Below are 9,882 nucleotides of genomic sequence, written 5' to 3' on the forward strand. Positions count from 1 at the left end.
TTCTTACTTTGGATTGCTTACTTGGAGTAGTTAAAATCCACGTGCTCACAGATCTTTTCCACATGGTGACATAAGGGCTTCCAAATAGAAAGCTTCTCAACATTTCCCCTGCCTTAGTTCCCTAGCAGCACTTGCACCATGCCACCAGAGTGGCTTTTCCCGTGTTTTTTAAAAGGGCAACTTATATACTGATATAATGGTATCTCAGTATGTCAATTACTGATTTAAAAAAACTTTCAAAAAAAGCCCCCCAGTGGCATAAACAGAGGGGGAGGGGAATGGGAAGAGAAAATGGCGGCTGTGTGGGCAGGACCTGGAAAATCTGGACTTTCTTGTCTACATCATAGCAGCCAGCCTAGTTTTGCTGAGATCTTTTCCAAAACACTGCAGCCGAGCAGGCTTTGGAGAGATCGCAGATAAGACAAGGAAAACTGAAGTGCTCCATGAAAGCACCATAATGAAGTAGAGTTGTTGTGGGGAGCGGAGGAACCTGCTTTCCAATAGTATCCAAGTGAAAGAATGCATCTGTAAGCGACTACAGTTGCTGATATAGGTTAAAATACTCCCCCCACAGAAGCAAAGAATAGGAAAGCATTATTTAATTCTCAGAAGAAAAAAAGAATAATTAAAGTGTGCTAAGAGGTAATTGTTTTGCACTGTAATTTCAGTTTCCAGAAGATAAGGAATCGATCTGATATTTACCAGTGACAAAACCAGTAAGAGTTTCCCTGATTTTTTTTCATTATGACTCTTTTCTTTAGCGTACTCCCATGTGGTAGAGAACACTGCTTTTTTTGGTGATGTGGTCCTGCGGTTTCCCAAAATAGTACACCATTACTTTGACCGTAACTCCAACTGGAACAACCTGATCCGCTGGGGAATCGGCTTTTGCAACCAGACCGGTGTATTTGATCAAGGTCCCCACTCACAAGTACTAGGATTGGTAAAGTGATACGGTTGTTTGGCTTCTTTTGTCATTCCTTTCTTCCATTTGTTAGGGTGGGTTGGCAAGCAGGAGCTACAAGAAGTGAGTGGAAATCCTGGCCTGGAAAAATTGGGCAAAGGAATACATGTGGAGGAGAATAAAAAAATCAAAGGGCTACTTCAAAGATTTCCAAATTACTACATGGAAAAGATACTTTCATGTAAGAATTAAAATGAAACCTGCATATCAATAGTAACATGCAGTGTCTGCATGGATGTGCATTTCACTGCATAGGCAGTGGAATATCTGCAGGTGTGATTGTCATACATGACTTATCTAAGTATGGGTCACATGTTAATGCTTACAGGGAAAAGATTATTTTGTGGGGATTTACCGATGTATAAATTTGCCTAAATGGCTTATCTGCATATTTGTGTCTCTTGGGCTTTGACATGCTGATCATACAAATGCTTGAAGCTTGTGGGTAGCCTCTGTGAGAGCCAGTTTGTGAGAGCCGGTTTGGTGTAGTGGTTAAGAGTGCAGGACTCTAATCTGGAGAGCCGGGTTTGATTCCCCACTCCTCCGCTTGAAGCCAGCTGGGTGACCTTGGGCTAGTCATGGCTCTCTGGAGCTCTCTCAGCCCCACCCACCTCACAGGGTGTTTGTTGTGGGGATAATAATAACATACTTTGTAAACCACTCTGAGTAGGCATTAAATTGTCCTGAAGGGAGGTATATAAATCAAATGTTGTTGCTGTTGCTATCATCATCATCTGTTTATCCCTGATAATCTATTCATCTTGTGGGTAAATTACAGAGCAGTTTGAATGCAACCACCCCCACTCACATGGAGTCATACTAAAGCTTATCTTTGGAGAGAGGGAGCAGCGTTTCCCACATTTTGGTGGTTTGCACTGAAGCACCAAATCTGGAGTGCAGGAAGCTAAAAGGATTAAGGGGCTGGGAGATTACAGAGATGAGAATGAAATTGATCTTTGCTATTTCCTCTGCAGATGGCTCAGGAACTGGGAATTAGTGAGAAATCTCCAGACTACCGGAATCCCTTTAAAACTGACCATTCCGAAGTAAGACTATAAAGCTAAGAGTCTGTTATCACATTGTCCTTTTTCTGACCACCTAGTTTTGGGAAAGAAATGCTGGTTTGAGCATGCAATAGAAATAACAGCTGTGCTTGGTGACAGATATGTAGCAATGCCTGTTCAACAGACAGTAGCTTCTATTGGGTTGAATTCAGCACATCGTTTCCTCAAGTGCAAGGGCTCATCAACCTGTGAAGCGTGCCTTTCACAACTTTCTCAACTCTCCCCCTGCTGCAGCAGCATGAAATGCTCCCAAAATAATGTTGAGGGGCGGGGGGAGAGGGGACATTTCAAGTTGCTGGAGGGGAGGAGGAGAAAAATCATGCTCCACAGATAGAAGTAGCCCTGGTGTCTGTGGAAACTGTACTGGATCCAACCCAACCTACAGATTCTGTGTAAGTGCATGTTCTCCCTTCCATGTTCAGCTGGTGGGGTGAGGCTGTTGCCTCCAAAGACCTTGCAACAAGAAAGTTTAGTGACTACTATCAGTGCAAGTTTCCCATCAGACATGACAATCCATGATTGCAGCTGAATACAACTGTCTGGACGCTCAGCTTAGCTTCAAAGGCTCAACTCATTCAAAGCTGTTCTCCGTGTCCCAGTTCAATTTATCTTCTTACTGAATGGATGTTGCATCCTGTGTTTTGGCAAAGACATAGATACATATGCTACTTTCAGTCTCTGCCAGGTAGTTGCAGGAACTCAGGTTTGATAGCATTCAGCCACTTAGTATTTGTGCTGTTAGAGCACATTTGAGATAAGGGACTGTAATTTATCATCCTCTTACAGAGAAGTGACAGAGGTTTTTGGCCAAGGTTAAACAAGTGCTCTGTGACCACAGTGGATTTGATATGAATTACAATTTAAAACATGATTTAAACCAATAGTCAGTAAGACTAGATTTAAATCATGGTTTTCTAATAAAAGCTTGTTATTGCTGGTTTTTATAACCTTAATATTTGCTACCCAGATGAAGGTTTTTAGAATAATAACTTCTAAGGTTAGTTTGACCATTATATCAGAAAACTAATGATTACTTGGTTATTTACCATTTGAAACAGGTAATTATGAAATGATTGTGAGGTGTACTATCTCCAGTTTAATAGGTTAATCCTTCATATTTGGACAACTTTTCTGCTGTACGTTATTGAAAGGAGAAAAATAATATTAACAATAACTTGTAATTGTTTTAGTTAACTATAACATTATATAGCATATGTATTCTTGTATTTGCTTAAATATCCCTGTTTGTTAGCTAATATGGTTAAACATTCCCAAACTGGGTCTCTTTTATGGCCTGCTGCCATTATAGGTTTTCTCTTCAAGGGAGAGAATAATGTGCTAAATCTCAGGTTACACTCACAAAGATCTCAAGACTTCTGGAATATTCTGCTCAGAAAGTTTCAGTTTCATTTGTACTGCTTGCCCATCCCTCCTCACACTTAGCCCTGAACATATTCTCCTTATCCAGCTCAGTTTCACCCTAAATAAGCTTCTGTTCATTGAACTTCTTGACACTTAGCACTTAAGATGTATGGCATTGATTCTGTGTACATAGATTTGCAGAGGAACAATAGGATTGAGGGCTCTTTCTCAACTGTATGTTTATTTTAAAATGTTTTTGCTGTTAAGAAGAGGCATGTTATCTCTGCAGACATAAATTCACAGTTTTGAGAACTGTAAAACCAAACATCTGTGATGGTATCTTCTAGATAGAAAAATTGCCTAAAATAATCTTACAGAAACTTCTGGGAGAGCATGACATTGGTGCTCAAATGAATGAATGAATGAATGGAATTCATTTACATTTACATTTAAAATTTTTAAAACATTGCATGAATATACAGTCTCATACTACATAATTAGAAATTAATCCTTATTTCATGATGAAAAGCCTTTGGGCTGTAATGTATCTTAAATAGGAATTTATCTTTAGATAGATTTTTCCTTTAAAAGTATTTTATCAAACAGAATCCAATTTAAATTTAAATTTTTTATTTTTTTTTAATTGATTTTGTGACAATAGAAGGTTAAAGGCAGAATTCCAGGTAATAATCTATTCCACATTCTCTCTGTTGAGTGGCTGCTTTCTACATAGATGCATTTTTTCCTTGAGGTCCCTCAATATTGTTCCTAGATTGAGAATAGTAGAATGGTCACTGGGGAGAGATGAATGATCCTATTTATTCTATATTTGCCTGACTTCAAGCTCTTTTTTCCTTTGGTAACTCCTGTGTGTAAAGTGCCGTCAAGTAGCAACTGACTTACGGCAACCCCATGGAGTTTTCAAGGTAAGAGACAGACAGAAGTGATTTGCCATTGCCTGCCTCTGGACTTTCTTGGTGGTCTCCCAGTCGAGTACTAACCAGGGCTGATCCTATGTAGCTTTCAACATTGGTAACTTCTATTTAGGCAAAAAACAATACAATGTACAGGTGCAGGATAAAGGGTATCCAGATTGGCAATAATAGGTGTGAAAAGGATTTTGGGATTGCACAAGCTGAACATGAATCAGCAGTTGTGACGCAGCTGCAACAAAGGCCAATGTAGTTTTAGTATGCTTTAATAGAAGCAAAGTATCCAATCATGCAAAGTAATAGTTCCACTCTACATTGTGCTAGTCAGACCTCATCTGGACTACTGTGCCCTGTTCTGGATAGCACACCTTAAGAAAGAGGCAGACAAACTGGAATGGGTTTGGAGGAGGGGGAAAATATGATTGTGGATTGAGTAAAAAGTCTTAGGAGGAAAGTCTGAAGGAACCGGGTATGTTTAGTCTGGAGGAGACATGGTGGTGCTCTTCAAATACTGGAAATGTCATCTTGTGGAAGAGAACCAACCGGGGGGGGGGGTACTGCCTCAAAGAACCAACACAAAATTGAACAACAAAGGAAGTATGCCAGTCGTTTCAAGGGCAATTCCGTACATACTTAAACAATTGGACTTTCATCACCATATACACAATTGCAATAAATCAATAGTGGGGAACTAGCCCCTATACAATCACATGGAGAGATAAGAGTCCCAGTATATATAATTCCAAACTGCCAATGCTTCAGCTGGTAGGTGGTTGTATCTTGACCACGTCGCCGTGTAGCCGCGATGCCGAGGGGAAACAGGCAAGGCTGGCTGAAGGCACCAAAGACCAGATGGGAGGGTGGCAATGAGCTATACCGGCCCAATCTCGTTTGGCTCGTTTCAGAAAAGGATCCCATCCAAAAATTCAATTTAGGCTCTTAAGATACTTAAGGTAAGTTCCCTTCAATGAATAGATAAACCGATATGTGCCTTGTCCTGAAAATAATTAACCAAGGGGAATGAGACCTGAATATTGCACATACTGCATTTAAGAACCATTAATAAACATTATTGCACATACTCCACTTCATGACAATTAATAAATAAATATATACATCTCAGAAAAAGTTAAGATCATTTATTTATAAACAAATCACCCTAAAGTGAGGGGAGAAACCAATAGTTAAGACTATGGTAAAGATAAAATTCATATAGAAGGGACTCCTCATAATACACTTATTTCAATTACATTATATCAAAAAGGAAGGAAGGAAAATTAATTATAACTTAAGCCACAAATTGCCCTTATGGAGGAGTTAAAAAAAGGCTGAGTATTCAACATCATTATTCAAGCCGTGAGGTATCATAGTTTTGAGTCTAAAAATCCATCTAATCTCCGCTTGCAGGAGAAAGCGTTTATGATGACCAGGTTTATGTACCACCTCCAATACTGAAAACCTAAAGGTCCTGTCACTACCGTGTACACTCCAAAGATGTTGATAGAGTGGTGTTTCCTCACTGCGAGTTTTGACACAGGATACATGTTCTTGAATCCGCTGACGGACCGAATGGGTGGTACAACCAACATACAATAAAGAACAATTACATTGAAGGAGATACACTACGTTCTCGGTACTACAGGTGGAAAACTCTCTAGATATTAAATAGATATCACGGTAGTGACAGGACCTTTAGGTTTTCATGATCTTTGTGATTGTGTAGGGGCTAATTCCCCACTATTAATTTATTGCAATTGTGTATATGGTGATGAAAGTCCAATTGTTTAAGTATATACGGAATTGTCCTTGAAACGACTGGCATACTTACTTTGTTGTTCAATTTTATCTTGTGGAAGAGGACAATGACTTTGTTCTCTGATGCTCCACAGGGCAAGACTATATCTAACTAGCTTAATTTTCAGGACGGTTTTGTTTGAGCATTAGGAGAGATTTCCTAATAGTAGGAAAAGTTAGACAATGTAGCAGAGGTCTTAACAGAGGCTGGACAGCTGTTTGTTTAGGAATGCCTTGGCTTTGGACTTCCTGCATTCAGCAACGGGTTGGGTTAGAGGGCCTCTTCCAGCTCTTTGTGAATCCTCCATTATCACCCCTGTGTTGATTCTTGACCTCTTTACAGTTAGCTCTGTATCCAGGTCAATGTGATTTCCCTTGAAAGGCCACAAGCCCAGCTATGTATGTATCTCAACAGGATCATAAATAATGGAGGTAAATGCGGACCAGGATTATGTGGCATAAAGATAAATCAGGAAACTGCTATTTTTTTCCCTATCCTTGTAAAAAAAATACAACCCTTATTACTGCCCCTCCCCTTGCGGGAGGCAGCTTAACTATTTTCCCTTCTCCCAATCCATATGATGGGGATACTATACCATAACATTGGCTTTTCTGGGGCAAAGAGTATAGTATGAGGTTGTGGAGAAAAGCCTTCAGTATGGAATTTAGCAAATCTCCTGGGCTGTTGGTGAATTTCTGTTCCTATATTGAACTGAAAGAGTCCATGGGCAGAGCAAAAGGTACTTTCCTGTGCAGGTGTATTGATGGATTTGTGCCTCCTGAAGGTCACAAAGAACTATGGAGCTATAAACCAATGTAGACAGTTGGGATGACTGTAACTTTCTACAAATCTCACACTCCTCATTCATGTCTGACCTGGTTGAGTTCATTCTTTTTGTTCAGTTTTTCCCCAGTGCAGACACATTCCAAAAGGCTCTCCGGGAGGAAGAGAAGCGAAGAAAAAAAGAGGAGAAACGGAAGGAGATCCGCAAGGGACCACGTATTTCACGGTCACAGTCCGAGCTATAATGCTGCTTCCCTGCCTTTCTTGCTGTGACCTGTGCTGGCAGGAGCCAGAGCAACTGGAAAAGGAACCTCTCAGCCCCTTCGTGACCTCAGGAAAATGTCAGGAAAGTTGATAATTTTGTTTGTCAGGTTTTGGAGGTGTCTTCTTTTAACAGCTGTTTTGGCAACTACTAAATTTAGGCCCGAGACATGCCCAGATGGAGATAGTGGTCTTTTGAGCACATACATCCTTGGTGGAAAAACGTCTAGTAACTGGAATATATAGGTTTGTCAGAGACCATTTTCAGTGGCTCTGGGGTATCTTTGTTCCCTGTGGCTTTACCAGTCTGTAATGCTAAGAATGCTTTGGGGAGGGGTGTGGGGGAAAGTTTTTTTTTTAAGGTATGTGACATTTCTGCAGAATGTTGTGTATTATCAGGCAGCCAGGAGGGAAATGTGACTTGTGTAGCTACACCAGATGTTTCTCTGGATAGCAAAATTACCAGAGAGAGTTAAGAATTCTGCTAGAACGGCACATTCCTTGGAAATTCTTATTTACTAGTACTCTATTACATGCTCGTCCTTTTGAATGTAAGGAATATAACAGAAAACCATGCTGTTTCTTCAGTGTCTCACTTCAGACACTTCCAGGTTTTATGATCTTTCTCGTTAAAGCCTTTCTTGGCCAATGAGCTCTCATTTCTGCAAGACTATTATACCATAAAACTGGAAAGGAAAATGAATTAATTTATCTTGAGAAAATGGGTTTTCTGAGCTTGGTCAATGGAACAAAGCTCCGCAATTATGTGCTTTTAGCCTGTGGGTCTCTGTGAGATGGCTGTGTCGGTATTGGTCTCAACACAGCTGCTAGTAGACACAACTTTGTAATCAACAGTATTATCGCTAGTACACGATAGAAAATATTGTAAAAATTATGGAGGTGGTGATTTCCTTTTCCTTATGGCAAAGAAAAGTTCATTGTCTCTATATGAGACACAAAGGGAGTCAGAGAGCACTGGCTAGCTTAAATTACTAGGAGATTTCTTCAACTGCTGCTATTCAGTGGTAAAGAATGGGCAGTGCTCTTTTGACTGTTTGCTTGTTGCTTTCTACTAGATTCGCTTCCCTCTGTTTTAGTAGTTCTGATAAGAAGGCGTTGGCCTTTTTTTGAGATGCCTACATGAAGAAATACCAGCTTGCCAGTGTTCTAACACTAGGAAGAGCAGAGAGCCTGACTTTTGTCCTTTCTCACTTCTTGTTCTCCTCTTCCAGTAGTAAGAACCTTGCCACAATGGTATCGTTATCACATGAAGAATTGAAAGGACATCTCTTTAAGTCTACTGCCTTATTGTTCCACAGAAACAAGCTGCCTTTTTTCCTTGATCTTTTTGAGCATTCCATAGAGGCTTGTACCTAGAACTAAGACTGTTTGAGGTTGCAGTTTTACTGTTGGTTTTATAGTAGAGGTCAGTCAGCCTTGTCAGTGTTCATGGTCATTGTTCTGTTTCCAGACCAGATTTGGTCATTGGTGAATCAAATCGTGGCTTCACAGCCAGGCACACAGTGGGCATTCAGCACAGAATCACTAATGTGGTTTGGCACAAAAAGTAGCTTTTGTTCAGGACTGGGAATGATTCACACCAGCATCTCTTGCTCTCACTGTCTCTGAATACCTTGATGGGGTATTGTACTTCACTTAGCTATGATGTCCCCTTGATGTTATGAGAAGCACTGGAACTTGGCACACTAATTGTTTTGAAAAGAAGAGATTTGGGGAATTTTTTTCAACCCTTGACTAAATTGCACAGCTCTGCAGTGTAGCTTGTTATTGCCAGTGGAGGATTATTTTGTGTGAGAGAGGGGGGTTTATTTCCAAGGGATGTTGTACTTTGATTTGCTGCCTTCTGCTGTTTTATGTGCCAGAAGAGGAGAAGACCGTTATTTTCTAACCAGAGAGGCAGTTATGCTTGATTTGTTCTCAGATACGTACTTAATTTGGAATTGGACTTTGCTTTTTGAATAAAACGAAATTTGAAAGAAGCTACAGTGATTGATTTTTTCTGCATGGAGGCTTTATTCAATACTGACCCCATACTACATCGATTTCTCTCCAGAATTCTGCACTAGAGATGGGCACAAAACGGGGGAAAAAACAAACCCTGAGTTTTGTGGTTCATCACGTTCCACAAAACACGAACCATGAACTTTCACGAAATTGTCTCGTTTCATGAAACGATTCGTTAGGTTCGTGATTCATCAGATCCCGGGGCCCTACAACAGCCCCCTTCATACCCAGAGATGCCAAATTTGCAGAGAGACTTCAGCAGGCTCTCCTCCAGCCACCCTCCAAGTAGCTCTCTTCTGGCTCTCTTTGCTGACTTTTCCATCCCGTCTTCTTGGCCTCCTGCTTTCTGCTGCTGCTGGAAGAAAAGTCAAGCAGAGTGGATCTGGTTGGGTTTTCCTCTCTTCAGATACTCTTTGCTGACTTTTCTCTCCAGTCTTCCTGCTGCTCCGACATGCCCTCCCCCCCGCCTCCAAGTTCTCGAAGGAAAAGCCGAGTAGAGCAGATCCACTCAGGATCCGCTCTGGGGAGCTTGGTGGTGGGTGGTGGGTGGGAAGGCATGTCAGAGCAGCAGGAGGATGGGAGGTAGAGAGTCAGGGAAGGGTTCCTGAAGCTGGCAAGCAGCAAGCAGTGGCAGAAGGAGCTCCTGAGGCTGCCGCCACCGCTACTCCGCCATCCCGTTCTTAAAAATGGAGAAGA

The 9,882-nt window shown here is 41.0% G+C and overlaps 1 protein-coding gene across 5 annotated transcripts in view; it reads left to right on the plus strand.

Annotated features, from left to right (window-relative positions):
* Window positions 1-9,161, plus strand: part of CCDC134 (coiled-coil domain containing 134) — a 28,043-nt gene extending 18,882 nt beyond the window's left edge. For all 5 annotated transcript variants that reach the window (XM_054989394.1, XM_054989393.1, XM_054989392.1 and 2 more), the window contains 3 exons: window positions 762-943; window positions 1,939-2,010; window positions 7,020-9,161. In XM_054989394.1, coding sequence (XP_054845369.1) covers window positions 762-943; window positions 1,939-2,010; window positions 7,020-7,145 — 380 coding nt within the window. In that variant the 3' untranslated portion in view covers window positions 7,146-9,161. The remainder of the gene's footprint in view (window positions 1-761; window positions 944-1,938; window positions 2,011-7,019) is intronic.
* The last annotated feature ends 721 nt before the right edge of the window (window positions 9,162-9,882 follow it).

Source organism: Eublepharis macularius, chromosome 9 (assembly GCF_028583425.1).
Source record: "Eublepharis macularius isolate TG4126 chromosome 9, MPM_Emac_v1.0, whole genome shotgun sequence".
NCBI classification, from domain to species: domain Eukaryota; kingdom Metazoa; phylum Chordata; class Lepidosauria; order Squamata; family Eublepharidae; genus Eublepharis; species Eublepharis macularius.